The 20,878-nt window shown below is 42.3% G+C and overlaps 1 protein-coding gene across 1 annotated transcript in view; it reads left to right on the top strand.

The window, feature by feature from the left end:
* Positions 1–333: 333 nt before the first annotated feature.
* The window catches only part of MYH15 (myosin heavy chain 15), a 186,117-nt gene continuing 165,572 nt past the window's right edge, over positions 334–20,878 (top strand). The window contains 10 exon segments of the mRNA XM_029213706.1: positions 334–464; positions 923–1,071; positions 5,002–5,108; positions 7,510–7,653; positions 9,099–9,273; positions 9,890–9,954; positions 11,195–11,278; positions 13,317–13,409; positions 16,487–16,550; positions 16,628–16,723. Coding sequence (XP_029069539.1) covers positions 334–464; positions 923–1,071; positions 5,002–5,108; positions 7,510–7,653; positions 9,099–9,273; positions 9,890–9,954; positions 11,195–11,278; positions 13,317–13,409; positions 16,487–16,550; positions 16,628–16,723 — 1,108 coding nt within the window.

Here is a 20,878-nt window from a genome sequence, read left to right as displayed (position 1 = left end):
AATGTAAAGTGTGCAGATTAAAGATAAAATAAGTAAAGTGTTTGGTATAGACTCAGTGCTCAATGAATTTAGCCCTGATAATTTGCCCAGCAACTCAGTCCCTCCAAGATTGGAACTTGCCTTGCTTGAGCTGATGAACTCCTTACACCCACTCACTCCGTTCACCACACAGCCTGCTTCCCTCCTTCAGCATGTGCTGCCCCAGGACAGCTTCCTAAAGATCTGTCTGCCAGCAGTTTCATATACCATCTGCTCTAGACACTCATCTCTGCTGCAGTACTCACCTTTTTATTCCTTTACTTTCTAATGCTGAACATTCCCCTCTTTGACGCCATGATCTGCCTACGATGTTCCATCCACCTGGATGCACCTAGATACCTGCAAGCCCTTCCTCCACTCCTACAAGGGCCCTGGTGTCCACAGCTCGACATTTCTCAGTCTGCCCCATTCCACCACCCACCCAGGTCAGAGCTCTGTGCTTTAAGGTTGCATTATGACTTTCATGGGTTGTAGGCACTTTTGTCTTTCTGGGCCCCTTCCTTCACAAAAAGTATTAAAAATTGCATTTTACAACTGTATTGGTATAAAGACTGATTAATAGAATCCAGGCTGGTTTCATTATTGTATATCATTAAGATTATATTCATATTTTTCTTCTGCTTTTAAAAGAAATTAAAATAGTTTTGTGGGCCCTTAAAAGCATCATGGACTCTAGGCACTGGGCCTTCTGTGACTAGTGGATAAGTTGATCCTGCTAGAGTAAGATTCCTTGTGTACAGTTTTGTCATATACTTGAGACACGACAGAGAGGTAGTGAAAAAGAAGACTTAACCCTCGTTGGTGCATCTGTGGTGACTAGTTTCTCACTTCAGTGCCTGATGTCTCCTTTCCCCTGGTTCCTTCCTACACGTGTCTTCTGCAGAGTGAATCCTTTCGGCTCACGTTTAGGCCTCAACCTGATGTGGTGGATCCCTTTAAGGAGGACGGACCTGTCAGAGCTTGGTGAGGCCGCGGCCTATCTCAGAAGAAGTGAGGCTGAGCTGCTTCTGCTCCAGGCCACGGCCTTCAATGGCCAGACTTGTGGCACCTGCTGGCTTCACTTTATTTTACTGCTTCCGGGCGGCAACTGTCTGATCAGTGGAGAGAAGCCATCAGTTCTGGAGCCTAACTTATTTGCTTGGGGTGCAATCTGAACCACTGAGCAGTTGAGGAGCTCAGGGTGTGGAGGGTAAAGATGGAAGTTTGCAAGGAAGATCAGGAGGCCTGGGAGGCAACCCAGGCCCAAGCCCTGCTTACTGGCCCTACAAGAGGTTTTCTCTTCAAGGAGCACCCCGGTATGGCCCCAGATAAAGTCTTTCTCAGAAGCCTCTTCATGTGGGTAAATAGCAGAGGAGAGCGAGGGGGCTGAGACTGCAGGGGGGTTGGTGCACTGGTAGGAAGAATGAAGGAAAAGGCTCCAGGAAGGTGGGAGAAACAGAAGTTGTCCTGGGGCCTCTTCAGGATTTGCTGATGCTGGAACTTTGCCCCCTGGCTGTCTCCTAGGTCAGGAGGGTCACTCAGCCAACACTAAACAGAAGATAATTGGGGGGTTTTCTCACCCTGCTGAATAATTTCTTGGCAGTTATAGGCAAGGACAAAGGTTAATGAGGATTTACCCATAAGATAAAGGCTGAGTACTACATTAAAATCTCTAAATAAATGTTACATTTCCCCCCTCTTTCTTTACATGTCTGGGCTGCATGGCCATCTTCTGAATTTTGGTTAATTGGAGACTTAGAGTCAGTTTCACAGTGTGATCCAGCGTCAAGCCACCTATATATCTCAATTCCAAAAAGTATTCAACAGCACAGCATAAACCCCGACTGAGGGTTGCTCTAGTACTCCGAATTAGGCAACATTCGACTTTAATATGACCAATTATAATTCAAGCCAGTTAGGTAGCACATTCTATCTCCATCATAGACCAGTCCTGGATCAGTTCCCAGTTTCCGGTCATTGGATGTCATTACTGTGATTGGATTTTAGAGTAGCTAATTATAATCCATCAAATCAAATACAATAACAGAACTATCCCTGAGGTCAGAACTGGTCATGCAGAAGCTTATCGCAAATAGTTAGATAATGAGGGACAAGATCCTAGTGGTACCAGAGAGAAAATCAAAATGCCAAAGCATTCGAGATAATTGGATGATACATTTAGTAGAGTCAGCACTGTAAACAATTCCTTAAACTATAACAATCCACATAATTTCTAATTTTTTTTTTGGTCAAACAATCCTTCCTCATAGAAATGCACTGACAGCACAAACAGGAGAGTCAGCAGAAGTTTTTCATCCCCCTGGGCTAGTAGACAATGGAGTCTGCTTTTCTGAACTCAGGCCAAATGGAAGCTGTGTGATAAGAGTATTTGGCAAGTAGTTTTGGGTTCAAATTCCCTGTGCTTGATGCTTTCTGGCTAATTAGAGCACATCACTTTACCTTACTGAGCCTCAGTTTCCTTATCTTTCAAATGGGAACATATGCTTTCTCTGCCTACCTTCCTTCATGAGGATCAAAGAAGACAATAAATGTGAAAAATAAACACAATGCATTACTATGCTACCTAGAAAACTAGAATTACTGGGTGTCAGGGAGGAAGTGTGCTTTCAGAAATAGAAACAAAACACCATTTCAAGGCAAATGTAAGTGATTTTTATAGAACAAGTAAACCATCTAGTTAAAATAACTACAAAACTGGATACAATATTACTTCAATTTTGATTAATATCATAGAAAAAAAGACTTGAAAAAAATGCTTCAGATAGATAACAGTGGTTATCTCTGAGTTGTTCCATTATGGGTGATTATTTTAAAATGTTTTTCTTTACACATTTCTCTACTTTTAAAGCTTTTTTGCAATAAACACATGTTACCTTTATTTTGGAAAATATATTTAGTCATCTAAAACTATGAAATCATAGAGATGAACCTCCTGAGCTTGCAGATGAGAAAACTAAGGCCCAAAGAGATGAGGCATTGCCTTGTATCTTGTTACTAGCAAAGCCAGGCTAAAATCCAGGTGGCCTGAATCAAAGCCATTGCTGTCTATGTTTCCATCCTTGCAATTATTCATGAGAATTCAAGGAATTAAAAGTTGATTGAGTTTATTTACTTCATCTTCAGAACCATCCTTCTCTGGGACTCGGTCTCAAGTAGGTAAGTGCTTCCAAAAATTCTTCTCTCCCACTGTTTCCAGAGGTGATAAAAGAAAGAGCTAATCATGAGGCAGGTGATGAACATAATTTCTGAGAGAAAAACTGGAGGGAAAAAAGCTCAGCATATAATATAGAGGAAGAATGCTTTAGTGGAAAAGCTCTGATTTAGGAGGTAAATGATCTAATTTCTAGTGTCATTATTCTAATGACTGTCACTAATTAGCTATGTGACTGTGGACAACTCTGTTAATCTCTCTTCCCAGGTTCTTTTTCTAAAAAAAATAAAAATGACAAAAGGGAAATCTGTGCCAGGTGGTACCCATGTTTCTTTCAAGTAATAACACTTGGTTTAAAATGCAGTACCTTAAGCACACACAATGTATGCAAATGGGTGCTTTTCAAAAATAAGCTTATTTTCATAGACATAACACAAAGCCAAATTAGCTTTTGCAAAAAAACCCCAAAATGATCAATACAATTAAAACCAGTATTTAAAATGCAAACAAGTAGAAGCAAACACAAAATCAATCAGATAGGAATACAAAAATCCTCTTGCCCAGCAGTTTGAGTGGTGAATTGGTTGTAACCAGGGAAAGGGAAAGAGAGCACAGTGTAGGTGGTGATGGCAGGAAAGTAGTGAGCAATGAAATTCTTTTCAGAGACAAGTGTGATGGAAGAGGGGTGCGTGCTGCCCAGCTTCACCTCCTTCTTCCACACTCAGTCCTCAAGTCCTATCGTCCACCTCTGGGGAGAGTGTCTGGCGAGGCTGCCCATCCTGCAGCAGTGAGGCTTGCTAGCTTTTGTGATTCATGTGTTGGGGAGGTGGGATGGAGTTGGCACTACCCGCCAGTGCTGTGGCTGCAGTAGGGTCTCCCCTGTGCATCCCACAGCCCTAGGCTCAGATTTTCCCTCTTCCAGCCAAATGCTCTCCTTGCCCCCTCCCTCCTATCTACCTGAGGAGCTGTGAACGGGGATTTCTGTGAGCTTCTGGTAAGACTCACTTTCCTTTAAGAGACTCTTTCTTATTCATCTTCCCTTAGCAACCTGCCTCAGGTGGGAGAGGAGTTGAGAAGCATCCCAGCGAGGCCAAGAGAAGCTGCCATAGACGTTCATAAGAATTCTGGCTCGTGTCACCCAAAGCCTCTTATTGGTTGATTGCTTTGTAGACGGCTGCTTTGCTAAGGCTTGAGACATGGGGTTGAGGAGGCAGGGGGAGAGAAAAACAATATATGGGGAAAAATAATATGAATCATTTATGCTGTATGACAGCAATCATCCATATTCTCTCTCCTCAATTCTCCCCCCTCCAAGTCTACCGTATAATTCTCTTAGCAGGCTTTCATTCCAAAATTAAAAATAAGGTCTAAAGAAACCCTGACGGACAGACATGGCCACTAACCTAAATTTTCACTTAGTTGTAACCAGACCTTTCTGAGGGAAGTTTTTTGGAGGGAGCTGGGAAGGGTGAGAGCACCAGGCCAACCACCAAGCACCTGGGGCTGTGAGTGGGAGGTAAGTGTGGGGATTGGGAGAGGTGGGTAAGGTTTTGGCAGGTAACCGTCTGGTAGCAAAATGTTCCCAATCTCCACTTGCTGAAATGCTTCTTGCTCCGAAACAGTCCTTATGTAGGTTTACCTTCAGGGTGAGCGTTCATGATCTTACCTAACTTTGCAACTTCCTATATTGGTGAAGCCAGGTCAACAAGCAGACTTAGCAGAAATGAGACCATGTCCATCAGTATGAAAGTGTCCATTGTACATTTCCTACAGGGACTGTAGTTAAATATCCATTTTTTTTCCCTCTGTAGGGAAGGAGAAATGCTGGATTCATGATGTGAAGAATGCTTATGTTGAGGCTGAGATTAAAGGGGGTGGAGATGATGGCAGAATAATTGTTGAGACAACAGATGGAAAGGTAAAGAAATCTTTATTTCAGCCCACTGGTGACTAAGTTCTCTATTTAATTTAATAATTAGGTGTGTCCTTTCTCCAATTGTTTTGTTAAAAACCTGGGGTAGGAGATGCCACTGATACACTTTAGAAAACTCAATCTTTAAGAAGCTCCTCCACTTAACTATCAAAGATGTAATGACGAACATTGTAGAATCAGAGTAAACCGGCTGCCAGTGGTAAAGCTCATTGACTCTAGAATGCACAACTTTTTCCACTTCTTCTATCGTATTTCAAGTTTTTTTTTTTTTTTTTTGTGGTAGGCGGGTCTCTCACTGTTGTGGCCTCTCCGGTTGCGGAGCACAGGCTCCGGACGCGCAGGCTCAGCGGCCATGGCTCACGGGCCCAGCTGCTCCGCGGCGTGTGGGATCTTCCCGGACCAGGGCACAAACCCTCGTCCCCTGCATCGGCAGGCCGACTGTCAACTACTGCGCCACCAGGGAAGCCCTCAAGTTCTTTTTTTTCTTTTTTTTTTTTTGCGGTACGCGGGCCTCTCACTGCTGTGGCCTCTCCCGTTGCGGAGCACAGGCTCCGGACGCGCAGGCTCAGCGGCCATGGCTCACGGGCCCAGCCGCTCCGGGGCATGTGGGATCTTCCCACACCGGGGCACGAACCCGCGTCCCCTTCATCGGCAGGCGGACGCTCAACCACTGCGCCACCAGGGAAGCCCTCAAGTTCTTTTTTAAAGGTGCCTCTTGGAGTAAATAATGACCTTAGGAACTGTGAAGCAAGCTATGTTTGTAGGATCAGGAACGAGTGGGATAATCTGAATAAAAATAGAACAGTGTCAGAGGAACCAAGAAATGGGAGAATGGTCAGTAATTTCAAACGCTAGAGAAAGAGATTTAGGGCTTGGAGAGAGCCTTGGACTTCAGAATTAGGAGGTCACCTATGACCTTTGAAAGAGAAGCTTAGGTCAAGTGTTGGGGGATAAGTTAGACTGTGAGAGGTCATAGAGAGAATGTGTAGTGAGACTGTAACAGTCCCCAACCCCTTCTGCCTGTCACCAAGGTATTCAGAGCAACAGGGCAATATTGTACAGACAGCCTACTCTCAGAACCTTTGCCTTGCATCACTGATCTCACGTGCCTGCCAGCTCCATGGCAGAGAATTGGGCCCTATTTCTGCCCTGACTTGGATGAACACTCCATTATAGATTTTACAGATCATTTCCTGCCCATATGCAATTCACCAATCTCCTTCCAATTCTGCCCTTCCCCACTCCATAACAAGCCACATCCTAAAACAAACAGGTACGATCATTATCAAGAAAGTTTGTCTTTTTCATGCCCTTATCTTTGTATTTAGACAATTTATGATCTAAAGCATTGCCATCTGAATTGTAAAATTCTGGAGGCCACTCAAAAACTACCACTTATGGTGTCTTAATATGCCTTCCTGATGGTGTCTGTACATTTAAAAAATCACAAGTTAGGTAGATTTTATATAACTAATTAATGGAATTAAGGGCAGAACTTGGTCCTTATCAATAGGAATATACATATTTAGGCAAGGGAAAAATTCAGAATGTCTTAAATAAGGAAACTAAGGGATTCAATTATTTTCTCCCAGCCTGTGTGTTGTCTCTTCACTTTCTTGATTGTGTCCAGTTCAATTTTATTAGGCCTCCAGATGAGAAGTTTGTTCTTCTGAGCACATTTTTTAAAACTGCTGTCTTTTTAACAGTATTTATGATGATCTGTGAATATAATGTGGTTACAACTATGAAAGAAATCATAGGAAGAAGAACATGAAAGCAACAAGTTAATGATATAGAAAGAGGAGTCTAAAGGTGGGTGGCTTTGTTCTGCTTGACCTTTCACCATCTAATGGAGGTCCCATTCCCCCCAGCCCCACTCTGGGGCCAGCATCTCCCTGGCTCCAGGCTCCCTCCTCTTGATGTTAGAATTGACTACACTTCCAATCACCTTTGGTCTTTGTAACATTAACAAAGGCAATAAAGCCAGTGGGTGGAGAGTAATACTTAAAGTTGGTAACGAAAGGAGAGAAAAATAGAATCAGAGCTGAGGGGAGGTTAGATCAGGCTAGATCATGAGCAATATAATGTGTGTTCTCTCAGGGGCAATCTCAGTCTGAGGAGCCACGGGATCAGGGCACTGCAATTTAGAAAATTTTGATTCAACAAAACCACTTTTAAAAAACTTTATCTTCGGGCAAGGAGAGAACATGAGTCGGAGGAACACCTGTTTCTTGGAAAAAACAGGTTGGTTTAACTTCCTCTGGCTCCATCCTCTAATGAGGCACCTTTTTCTTAACTCCTTGAAAATTCTTCCCAATGCATGGCAAAAATGAATGAGCATAGAAGAAATAGGGGAATATATCTTACATTTTTCTCCTCTCTGCAGAGTCTGAGTGTCAAGGAGGACGAAATCCAGCAGATGAATCCCCCAGAGTTTGAAATGATTGAAGACATGGCAATGCTGACTCACCTCAATGAAACATCTGTGCTGCATGCCCTGAAGAGGCGCTATAACCATTGGATGATCTATGTATGTGTATATGCTTCACTACTGAAACAGAATGCTGGCATCACATTGGCGATGTCCCAGCCCTCTTTTGGGTGAAAAAGATATTGAATTTAAGCATACTCATGTGAGAATAATCCTTGAGAAATGCCCACTAGGAAGGGACATTATCTTAGCGTTTCCCCAATTTTATTTGGTCAGTATTCATATCCCTTCCCACAGGTTTTCATCCTAAAGTAAAGGCATGAGGCTTGGAGCATGATAGACCCGTATCCAAATGCCACCTCTGTTTCTCACTAGTAGTTTTCTTCTCGAAGTCACCTTATCTGTAAAGTGGGATAATAATGTCTGTCTCTCCATGGTAGCTTGAAGGATAAATAAAAGAATGTAAAGCATGTAGTTCAGTGCCTGTTACCTAGTTAGTGCTCAATAAATGGAATAATTTTTTTTCATCATCATTAAGTTGGTGATGATTGGTTGCTCAGCTTCTTTAATTCACTCAGAATCTATTCAGCGGGAGGGGCACTGAGCAGATGAGGCAAAGATGATGGCATTTGGGACCCATTGCTATAGCAGCCTTGCCATGCAGCCAGCTTGCTCCTGGGAGCTCTGTTTTATGGTGTGACTGTCTTTGTTTCCCTAAGATGCTGTAACAAAATTACCGCAAACAGGGTGGCTTAAAACAATAGAAACTTATTCTGTCACAGTTCTAGAGGCCGGAGTCCAAGATCAAATAAACTCAGCAGTCACACTCCCTCTGGAACCTCTAGGGGAGGATCATTCCTTACCTGTGCCGGTTTCCAGTGGCTTTTGGCATATTCCCTGTGGCCGCGTCACTCCAATCTTTGCCTCCATCTCCACATCACCTTCTCCTCTGTGTGTCTCTTATACGGTGATTAGCTGTTGGATTTAAGGCCCATCCAGATATCATCCTGAGGTCCTTATCTTAACTACACGTGCAAAGATCCTTTTTCCAAATAAGATCCCGTTCACAGGTTCTGGAGATTAAGACGTGTACATATCTTTTGGGGAGCCACAGTTCAGCCACCACGGTTTGAGTGACCCACGTGAGCTATTACCCCAGTGCCTTAAGCATCAGGTCCCTAATCTTGCTGAGGCACAGATTCCCTTTGGGCCTCAAATGCCTGAGAGCGGGTTACCAAGACCAGCAAGGCTTCTGTCAGCGTCCTCCTTGTCTTCGAAAGTTGTGTGTGTGTGTGTGTGTGAGAGACAAGTTAGTGGTTGACAGATCTCCCAGGGGAGAGGTAATCCCAGGCCCCCTTGTTACTCTAAGCTGGTTCTGTCTCTTCCTATCAGAAGTCCCTACTGTGCAACAATCCAAAAGCTCTCTTTCTTTTAGTTCCTTTATAAGTAAATATTCGAGCAAATGTTACCTGACGTTGAAAGAGCTGACAAACCTGGAAGTATTCCTAACCTGTTTTTGGAAATCTTTTCTGATCTTCTGTCAGATATATTCGGGTCTCTCCTGTGTGAGCCTCAAAAGTGGCTTCCAGTAACACAGAGCAGTGGCAGCCATCTACAAAGGGAAGAGGCAATCAGAGGCTCCCCCTCACATCTTTGCTGTGGCCAATAATGCCTTTCAAGATATGCTTCACAATAAGTGGCTGCCCTACAAAATGAAGGGTAAAAATATCTGATCTACTTTTTCTCCGTGTCACTAAGAGGCAGGTAGGCATTGTGAGCGGAGCATGGCCTTTATAGTTGCCTAATCACTTGAAGCCTCCGCTTCCTTCTGGATAAAACGTGAGCAAAATAGGGCCTACCTCCTAGGGTTATGGGGACGATTAGCTCGCATATCAAATTAAGTGAGATAATGCCTTGAAAGTGCTCAGCCCAGTGTCTGGCCCAGAGTGAGCCCCCTGTAGATGTCAGCTTTTATTACAAAAAGTACCTGCCAGAATGTTTGGCACAAAGAGGTTATTCTGTAGCTATTATTACACCAGGCTTAATAAAAGGCTTAAAATAGCGATATGTCAACCATTCGTCATTTACCGTTTGTATTTGGAGCAAGGAGAGAGTGATAGAATTTGTATGATCTTATGACTGGCCTACATAGAGTCAAGAGAAAATCTATTTTACTTTGTACCATTGAAATGGTATTTTTTCTAACTGTATACAGAGCAAATCCTTCTCCTTGTGTCTGACTTCAAACTGTAACCAAGGAAATTTTGAATAAGTTCGTGCCAATACATGGCAGCTCTGGTAGAAGAATGATCTGACATTTTCCTTTCTTTTGTAGATCGAAAGAATCAGTCTGTACTCTTCACGTGCAGTGTTTGCCTTGCTTTTTCTTTTTGGCCAGCAGTGAGTGTTTCAATCGAAGCAGACACCTACATTTCACTGGATATGAAACATAAATTCACTGCCTTTGAATTGTTGTTCTTTAGATACCGAATACATTCTAGGCAAGAGTAAGATAGGAAATTGTCATAACACTTTAGTCAGCGATTAGCCAAATATGGTGCCAGCTAGGCTGCCTCCCATTTTAGAAGATCCTTTGGAACCTGCGGTACACATGCTGGTCTTAATCATTTTCTTGATGAAGAGAGCTCCCTGTCCAAATAATCATTTTCAAAGTTCTCTGGTCTGGCTAACTGGGCGGAAAGACTGAAAGTCCAGTGGGTATGACCACAGAATACATAACTTGCTGTTGTGAGCAACCAGAATGGGGCAGGCCAAGGTACATTAAGTAGTGGGAACTAAAAGTTGGTGAGGCTTAGAGGGACAAGAAAAGGAAGTGAAGAAGAAGGATGGAAAGGATTTCGCTGATACCATATTGTATGTTAATTTTGATGGGAAGAGCATTGGCTGGCCAGGTGAACTGTCAGCCTGGTGGTTGAGGGGAGAGGCTGGGACTCTAGAAGCAGTCAAATGCTCAAATTCTTGCTCTTTCTATGCAGTGAGGATGCCGCCATGTGTGTTGGGCTGTCCATTGGCTTCAGCCATCCCCAGAAAAATAATAGGTCTCAGAATCTTAGAGCTAAAAGGGTGGTTAAAGTTCAGCCCTTTGTTGAGAGGATAGACTATTTTCTGGAGTTTCAGGCAGATAAAGGCAGGCCTTGATCCTATGATGCTTTGGGTGAGAGGCTATAAATTCACCATTGTGTTCTCTCCACATTACAAAGTTAGCTGATTATCAAAGGTAAAAGGGAAATCTAAAGCTCAACTTCCTGGTAGAATGTTTGGTAGGTTCTCTTCCGAGGGACCTGGCCATGTGATGGTAGCCTTCATATGTGACAATCTCTTGAACAGTTGGTGGTGAGGAGACCTATCTCTAATTAGCAAAGATACTCTTCAGCTTTTTGTTAACAGGACCATGAGGAACAGGCTTCTTATTTTTATAAAGTCTTTGATCTTTCCCTACTCCAGATTTTTGCTCATGATGTTTTTCCAGCCTGAGATGTCCTTTTCCTTCTCCCAAACAACTAAATGTCTGCATCTTCTTCAAGTTCCCTCTTAAGTTCCACTTTTCTATAAAACTTTCCCTCTTGCCTTAGTTTATATGGTTCAAATTATTTATCTTTCATTGCATTTATAATCTCAGCCAGCTAGCTGTGTCATTGAACTGTGTCATATTATCCAGTACTTTGCCACCATAGCAACCACGGGTGAATCCGAAGAAAAGCCAGTAAGTGTTTATAAATCTTGGCAGAAAAGGTGGGTGGCCCTATCTGCTAATCATGGAGGCTCTGCCCCGATCACTTATGGGGAGAAAGGAGGAAACCGCACCATAGAACAATTTAAAAATTATAGAAAAGTCATTTTCCCCATTTTTCCTTTGCCTCTTGGGAGGATCATCAAGTACTCTGAACCAATAATCCGAAAACATTAAATTACATAATTTGTTTCAGATCTGCTTCAAGGGGCATTTACTGGCCTGCTCTTTGTTGCTTGGACCCTCTGAGAATTAGCTACTTAAGATCCAAACCACCTTCCCCCAAAACTAGGGTTACCAATGCCTTGAATGGCCACTTTTGATATTTCTTAATATTGAAATATCTTCTTTGTGGTATTTCTTTAGCTGCTGTGAGCTGTCAGAATCCCTCAAATACATACCAATAGAAAGAACTCTGCTTCCTCACTAACTTCTGGACCAAATCCCAAATGCCCAATGGATGTACACTCAACTGCAATCACATTCTAGGTTCTGAAAACTTTACCTTCTCTCTTTCTCTAATTATTTTAATCCTTGGTAATTTTTGCTTTAGCTTACTTTGTTTAGCTCCATTAACAGGTTGATGGTAATAATCTGAGGATACCTAGACCATGAGAGTTGGTATGTAAAATAAGATTAGATAATGCTGAGCAAAACTCAAAATCAATGAGTTACTGAGCTGTTGGAGCCTCTCATCTATGTCTGGCATTGCTGCTTTGCTTTTTCCGTATGATCCTAGATGTTTCCTGCTGTATTTGCAAGATAAGAAGTGTATCAAAATAGCAATCTAGTCCAATTTCCACACCATGGAAAGTTTCTTTTCTAACCACCACATTCCTGAATTTGATCGATTTCTCTAGGTATCATTGAATTCTATTATTCACTAGACATTACTTCATTTGTGTGTACATTTTAGGTTGTTTTGTGTGCATTTGTTTGTTTGGTCTAACCATTGAGCCCTATGATAATACATAACACAATACATAATACATAAAAGTTCTGTGAAAAATTTTGCTTATATAGCCCTTTTATTTCTTTAAAGGACAGTAGACCCATAATACATAGAAGGAATATAGTATTTGTAAATCTATAAATTCTTAAATACCACATACTATAAAATGCCCCCCATAAAATGTATCTTTGAGGCTGACTGGAGAAAAACAAAGCTATGTTGCAGTTTAGGTGCTAAGTGGTCATTAGGACTCTCTCAGTGTAGGTGACCTGCTTTGGCCCATCAGCCTGAGCCAATATGATTCAAATTCAAGACCAATAATACCATTTCAAGTCACTGCTTGGTATGAACCTCTAGGTTACTTAGGAATAATAGCAAGCAAAAATGTAATTTAATAATGCTGCATCTGCTGTATTATTTTTGGATAAATTTCCAGGTGTGAGGATTGAATGGGAAGAGAGGCAGATTAGCAATGAGGGGGAATATATGGAATGAAGTTTGGAAATAGGCTATGGTATTTGTTGTTGTTGTTTACTTTGGTAAAATACCAGTTTTCTTTTCCTACTCAGGCCAATGCCAACCAAAAGAGAAGCATTGCAAGTAAATGAACTCCCTCCCACATATAGTCATGGGGCATCATATATTGTCAACCTTTCATCCATCTTTTTTTTTCTTTTTTTTTTTTTTGCGGTACGCGGGCCTCTCACTGCTATGGCCTCTCCCGTTGCGGAGCACAGGCTCCGGACACGCAGGCTCAGTGGCCATGGCTCACAGGTCCAGCCGCTCCGCGGCATGTGGGATCTTCCCAGACCGGGGCACGAACCCGTGTCCCCTGCATCGGTAGGCGGACTCTCAACCACTGTGCCACCAGGGAAGCCCTCATCCATCTAATTTTGAGTTACCATTCCAAAATAACCTTTCATCACCAAATTTGGAAGTAGTTTTTGGCTACTGGTTACCAAAACAAGAATGAGGTTTGACCTGGGTATGGAGGACTTGCCATATTACAGAATTCTGGGAAAAGTTTCATCAGCTGTATTTCTCTTACCTGTATCCCAGGGGACTCTACAAAATCAAATCAAATGAGTGAATCCTGTCTTGGAAGCATTTGGAAATGCCAAAACCCTGAGAAATGACAACTCCTCTCGCTTTGTAAGTAACATGATTGAGCAATATATCAGAGTCTTTAGTTTTTAGCAAATGGTAAAATTCATGCCTGAGCACACAGATCCAAAATAATTTTTAGAACATCAAAGAAGGTTATTGATTAATGTTCATAATATTGTTAGATTCCTCAAGGAAGTCCGCCAGCTTCATCATTAAGACAATTAAAACTACATAGAAATATGTGCTTGAGAAGCTTCTGCAGTTTGGTCAATTTCAGGAAGAAAATATTTATCTTAATAGTGTCAAATTCCTTTATACTCCCAGTAGGGAAGCTCATTCAGCAAATTCTAATAATGTTTTATATTTTAGTACATTTTACAGATCTGTAAATACTTTCTCCTTCATAATTTCCTATACTTCTTGTAATAAGTCATTTTAGTAAGCACTTCCAAATTCACTTACTACAATTATTGTTTCTACTCTTGCCTGTGGCCCCCCTGCCCCCGCATATTTTTCACTGAGGATTTTTTGGAGGGGCACAGAGAGAAAGCACTTTTTAAAGTAGCTTTTGATAACTAGCAGCCCCATGATAGAAGAAGGATTTGGATTTCAAACTCAAGCTTCACTAATCCGTTTTATGCCAAGAATGAGTGGCAGGGAGCCACAATACAATTTACAAGGACATTTGCAGAAGGCTTCCTGTTTGACTCTAGGCGTAATTACATAACAGCCTCCTGCTGATTTGGCTGGTTTCCCTCCAAAGCCTTAGAGCTGCCCTGACTACACTTACGTCTGCTTGCTATGTCCGGCTGCATAGCGGGTACTAATACTGGGCAATAATACAACTGCTAGATTGGGGATTTGTTAGAATGTGGAGGGAGTTTCCGCTTAAATATGAAAGAAAGAAAGCTGAAAAAAACAAAACAAAACCGAGAGTGCAAAAGGAAAGATGGAAGAGAGGGAGGGAAAAAAGGAAGATAAAGGAAAGGGAAGAGAGTAAAAGAAAAGGAAGAAAGAAAAGAACAGTAAGTAGAAAGAAACGTAAATAAGGAAAGAAAGCAACTGAAAAAGACCAAGAACAAGAAAAAAGTTGGAAGGATAGAAGGGAAGAAAGAAGTAGAAAAGCAAAGTAAACAAAATGGATGAATGGAAAGAAGGAAGGAGAGAAGGGAGAAGGAAAGAGAAGAGGGGGTTCAAAAAATCAAGAAGTGCAGGTTAAATTCTTTCGATTAATACTCTGTATGTATACTATGCACAAAGAATGTCACCTGCCATATCAGTAAAAAAGGATGTTGCAGCCATCAAGCCATCAGCCACTGTAGTCGCCCCCTACCCCACCACTGTGCACCCTGAGGGGATTCAGGTTGGAGAAAAGCAAGATATTGGCCCTAGATAGTTAAGGTGCATATCAAAGGGGCAATTTCAATGAGCCAGACTCTTGCATCTTCCCATACATTGAAAAGCACTAAATTCAGTAACTTGAGATGTCTGATTTTCTTTAATTAGCAGTAATCTTTTGATGTTCTGACTACCTGGTTTCTGTTGCAAAAACTCCTATATATCCAGGGACCTCCCTTACCTCTGCGGAGCAGTCCCTCAGAGCTACCTGAGAGGCTGTCTTCTGGGCTTAAGTCCTCAGAAAGTCCACCGAATAAACATAATTCTCAACTTTTAGGTTGTGCATTTTTTTCAGTTGACAATACACATATTTATATGTAAATGTACATATGCATAGAGGTACACATATGTGTATGTATATGTGTATATATATACATGTGTATGTTTGTGTGTGTGACTCCCAGTAGCCTGCTTTTTCTTTTTCGGTATGTGGGCCTCTCACTGTTGTGGCCTCTCCCGTTGCGGAGCACAGGCTCCGGCCGCGCAGGCTCAGCGGCCATGGCTCACGGGCCCAGCCACTCCGCAGCATGTGGGATCTTCCCGGACCGGGGCACGAACCCGTGTCCCCTGCATTGGCAGGCGGACTCTCAACCACTGCGCCACCAGGGAAGCCCTGCATTTTTTAACTTAATGGCTTAATCACCCTGTATTGGCCACTCTCCTTCTCTTGCCTGGCTGCAGTCCTGGTCTGATTCCTTCCTTGCATGGGTATACGTCTACCAGTCTGCCTTCCCCTCTGTACTAACATCCTCGTCCTGCGGGCTGTAACCCCCCTGGACTGCCTCCTTGGCTGTGTCTTGATGCACCTGGGCTCTGTCACTTCTGGGCAGACTCTCTGCCCCACTAGATCCTATCTTATGGCTTTTCATTGACAGGCCTGCCTCAGACTCCATTTTCTGCCCCCTTTTCTCTTACTTGCTACACTCCTGCACAACTGCCTTTTCTTTTGATTTCAAAACACACCAAATGTTCCTACATTAGAGCTGTTACATTAGCTGCTTACACCTAGAATCTAGAAGAGCCATGAACACACCTGCTTTTCTAATGTGGTATCTCCAGTGCCTAGCAGGTTTTCTGGATCATAGCAGATGCTCAGCGAATGTCTGTTTAATAAATGGAATAATACGCCAAGCAGATATATTTTTCTCACTTTTAGATAAGAACACTGAGGCCCAGAGAGATTCTATAATGCACGCAAGAATGAACAGCCAAGGAGGAGGGGATAAATTAGGAGTTTGGGGTTAATATATACACATAACTATATATAAAAGAGATAATGAATGGGGACCTACTGTATAGCACAGGGGACTATGCTCAGTGTCTGATAGTGAGCTGTAATGGAAAAGAATCTGAAAAAGAATACACACACACACACACACACACACACATACACACACACATATATGTATGTATAACTGAATCACTTTGCTGTATACCTGAACTAGTACATTTTAAATCAACTGCACTTCAATAAAAAAAATAAGAAGAAGAAGAGAAAAAGAAGACACAGCCAGCAATGAGCAGGTCTGAGGCTAGACTCCAGGACCACTGCTCGTCCTGATGACACTCCAGCTGCCTCTCGACATTAACTGGTGCCATCACAGACCCGTGTTGCATTTTTTTAACTTTGGGGCAAGTAGTCACTTTGGGAGTGATGTGTGTAATGAAGCCATTGCAACTGCTTGGAATGTTTCAATAGGAGACTGTGTTCTGTGTCCACCCAGGGCCAGTTCATCGGGATGCACTTTTGTGCCAGAGGCAAGCTGTCATCTGCAGACATCGACATCTGTAAGTAGCCATAGCACTGTCTAATTACTTTTCTTCTACACCTACGTTTGAATCTTTACTCATGTCTCATCATGCAGATTTGCTTGAAAAATCCCGGGTTGTTTTCCAGCAGCCTGGAGAGAGGAACTACCATATATTCTATCAAATTCTGTCTGGGAAAAAAGAACTTCATGGTAAGTGTATTATTCTGGAGCTGAAGTTCATTCTAAAACAAGAGACAATAGTCAGATTACTGGAACTGGGAAAGTGCTGTTTAATGTCTCCTAGCCTCTTTAGGACTCAGTTTGCTCATCCTAAAACTTAAGAAATTGAACCAGTTATAGAACCAGTGTTCTATAATTTTACATGGGTAGAGAGTAAATGGTAACACTTTGTTTCAATTTGGTAGTATTTGGAGGTGGGTAGGATGCCCAGCAGAGGTAAATGAATGTGTGTGTATGCATGTCTGCACACATGTGTGTGTGTGTGTGTGTGTGTAAAAAGCACTAGATAATTTTAAAGACTTAAATGATTAAAACCACTAATCATTTAAGTGGATGCTAGAGACAAGAGGCCAGAGGTGGGAGACATCACCATGGTGTTTAGTGGTTAATGGGAGTTTTATAAAGAAAGGAGGACTTGGGTTGGGATATGGAGAATGGGAAAGGGATGTAACCAGAGTAATGTGTGGAGGGTATTTCCGGTAAGAGGAACAGTGTACACAATGTCAGGAAAAGGTAAGGCAAGATCAGGGAACAGAGAGACCAGAAGAACTGGAGGAAAGGATTTTCACAGAGGAATAGTAGAGATTTTATTCTGAGGGGGTCTGAACTCAGGAAGTTGGGAGGGTGTTGTGTATGTGTGAGTGTGTGTATGTGTGTGTGTTCTTGTGTTTTGTGGGGCGGAATGGGGTAATAGGAGGTCGTGATTTGTTGAGGGCAGTGGCAGTTAGGCTGGTGTGATGGGCAGGATAGACTGGAGGCAGAAATACTGAGGGAAGTGATTGCAATAGTCCCAGGATGAGATGACAAGACAATTGTCTAAGGCACTGTCTGTGGGAATAGAGGGCAAGGGGATGAACTCATGGAAGAATAGAAAAGTCTAGGCAATGATAAAATGTAGAAATGAGGGAAAGTGTTGAGTCAAAAATACTCCCAGGTTTGATAATTTGACTGGGATAAAAGTAGTGCCATGAACAGAAATGGAAAAGCAACTTGTAGGGTAAGAGAACAAATTTCCTGTATTCACTCAACAAATATTTATTGTGGGGCTGCTGTGTATACACTGCTTTTTAAGCATGGAGGATAGAGAAGTAAACAAGACCCACAGGTCCCTGCCCTCGTGAGCTTACATTCTACTATGGAAGACGGTAACAAACAAGTAAACAAAGAAATATATAATTCCAGAGAATGGTAGGTCTATAGAGAAAAATAAAGTGGGTGAGGAGATGCAGTGAAATGGGGTTTGGATGATGTTATTTTATTTTATTTTTTTAACATCTTTATTGGAGTATAATTGCTTTACAATGGTGTGTTAGTTTCTGCTTTATAACAAAGTGAATCAGCTATACATATACATATGTTCCCATATCTCTTCCCTCTTGCGTCTCCCTCCCTCCCATCCCTCTAGGTGGTCACAAAGCACCGAGCTGATCTCCCTGTGCTATGTGGCTGCTTCCCACTAGCTATCTATTTTACATTTGGTAGTGTATATATGTCCATGCCACTCTCTCACTTCGTCCCAGCTTACCCTTACCCTTCCCCGTACCCTCAAGTCCATTCTCTATGTCTGAATCTTTATTCCTGTCCTGCCCCTAGGTTCTTTAGAACCATTTAAAATTTTTTTTTAGATTTCATATATATGTGTTAGCATACGGTATTTGTTTTTCTCTTTCTGACTTACTTCACTCTGTTTGACAGACTCTAAGTCCACCCACCTCACTACAAATAACTCAATTTCATTTCTTTTTATGGCTGAGTAATATTCCATTGCATATATGTGCCACATCTTCTTTATCCATTCATCTGTCAATAGACACTTAGGTTGCTTCCATATCCTGGCTATTGTAAATAGAGGTGCAGTGAACATTGTGGTACATGACTCTTTTTGAATTATGGATTTCTCAGAGTATATGCCCAGTAGTGGGATTGCTGGGTCATATGGTAGTTCTATTTTTAGCTTTATAAGGAACCTCCACACTGTTCTCCATAGTGGCTGTATCAATTTACATTCCCACCAACAGTGCAAGAGAGTTCCCTTTTCTCCACACCCTCTCCAGCATTTACTGTTTGTAGATTTTTTGATGATGGCCATTCTGACTGGTGTGAGGTGATACCTCATTGTAGTTTTGATTTGCATTGCTCTAATGATTAATGATGTTGAGCATTCTTTCATGTGTTTGTTGGCAATCTGTACATCTTCTTTGGAGAAATGTCTATTTAGGTCTTCTGCCCGTTTTTGGATTGGGTTGTTTGTTTTTTTGATATTGAGCTGCATGAGCTGCTTGTAAATTTTGGAGATTAATCATTTGTCAGTTGCTTCATTTGCAAATATCTTCTCCCATTCTGAGGGTTGTCTTTTCGTCTTGTTTATGTTTTCCTTTGCTATTTTATTTTATTTTATTTTTATTTTTTTGGCTGCACCACACAGCTTGCAGGATCTCGGTTCCCTGGCCAGGGATTGAACCCAGGCGACACAGCAGTGAAAGCCTGGAATCCTAGCCACTAGGCCACCAGGGAACTCCCCAGGAGGTTATATTTTAGATAAAAGGGTCAGATATGACCTCTCTAAGAAGACAATGTTTTGGGAATCCCCTGGCTGTCCAGTGGTTAGGACTTGATGTTCCTACTGCAGGGGCCCGGGGTTTGATCCCTGGTCAGGGAACTAAGGAACTAAGATCCCGAAAGCTTCTTGGTGAGGGGGGTGGGGGGGAAGAAGAAGGCAATGTTTTTCCAGACACCTGAATGAGTAAGGGAACAAGTAGGCAAAGATTTCTAGGAAGAAATTTCCAGGAGGAAGTAACAGTGAGTGCAAAGGCCCTGACGCAGGAATGCATTTGGTTTATTCTTGGAATAGAACAATGGCCATCGTCGGGGGCAGAATGGAGGGGTGGAGGGGGTAATGTACGGGCAGATAGGCTGGGTCAGACCAAGCAGCACCTTGCAGGTTATGATGAGAGTTTACATCTCGAGTGCTATGGAAAGTCATTGGAAGGGGAGATTGACAAGCTGATTGGATTTCAAAGGTATTGCATCTGTCACTGAGGACAGCAGTACTCCCACAGGAGTGACTGTGGGATGAGATTGGAGATCCAGGTGAGCAAATTGATGGGGAAGAATCCCCCACAGCCCATTATGCTTAGATGACGTATGGTATAAATCCAGCAGCGTTTTGACTACATGGTCTTCAACTCCAAATTGTTCTCTCCAAAAGGAGAAAGCTCTACAAACTGGACAGTTATTTTTGCCATGGGTGCAGTTGGTGATAAGAAAGCAGCATCTACTCTCTTTCCCACCTTCTCTCTACATAACCCTGGAACAGGTTGTTTTTGTTTTCTTTTTTGTTTTGGTCTTCCTTTGACTAGCCCTGCCAAATCTAACATTCTTGACACTCATTTCTATGCTGTGCAGGGTATCTGACACATAGGGTCCAATGTGAGTGCCAGCAGTGACTGCAAGATTTTTTGGAGCATCTCTGTTTACTCATAGAACCATCTGAAGACTCTGGGCTGCTATGGAAAATTCATGCTTATCATGAATTCAGGTACTTTGTTCAGTCTGTGGGCTGCTGAAATTGATTAGTGTACAAAGGCTGACATCTGGTGGTGAAAATTGGGTATTGTCAGTTCATTTGTTTATGACACCAATTGTCATTCTTGGGGTATTCAAAAATGTTAAACTCTTTCTATTCATGGCTGCCAAAGAAGAGCTTTAGAGTGTCCTGAGGAGTGACACAAGAGGGCACAGCTAAGCAGTATGAGGACTGTGTCCAAATTTCCAAAAATAGGAGCATTTGTGCATGACAAACGAATCGGGTGTGAAAAATGACAGCAGAGGCTGGCCACCCACTGAAGGAGCCAAGGAAATGGAGTGATGTGTCACCCCAGAGCCAGTCCTCATTTAGCCTCTACCTGGCCTGGAAGATCTCATCTCCCCTTTCCTTTCAGTTAAGGCTGATTCTTGTTCCAGGTACAGCTAGAACCCACTTCCCCAGTCCCTTCAGATAAGGCTCCTTGAAATCCTTTAGTTCTCAACATCATCTGTATATCTTGGTCTGGCATATATCTTCCTTTTTCTCTTCTTTTATTTGACTTTTTTCTTTATATTTATTTATCGTGCTTACTCTTGCTA

This window comes from Monodon monoceros, unplaced genomic scaffold (genome assembly GCF_005190385.1).
Source record: "Monodon monoceros isolate NGI ecotype Baffin Bay Population unplaced genomic scaffold, NGI_Narwhal_1 Super_Scaffold_11, whole genome shotgun sequence".
Taxonomy (NCBI): Eukaryota; Metazoa; Chordata; class Mammalia; order Artiodactyla; family Monodontidae; genus Monodon; species Monodon monoceros.
This window is presented reverse-complemented; position numbering and strand designations above follow the sequence as displayed.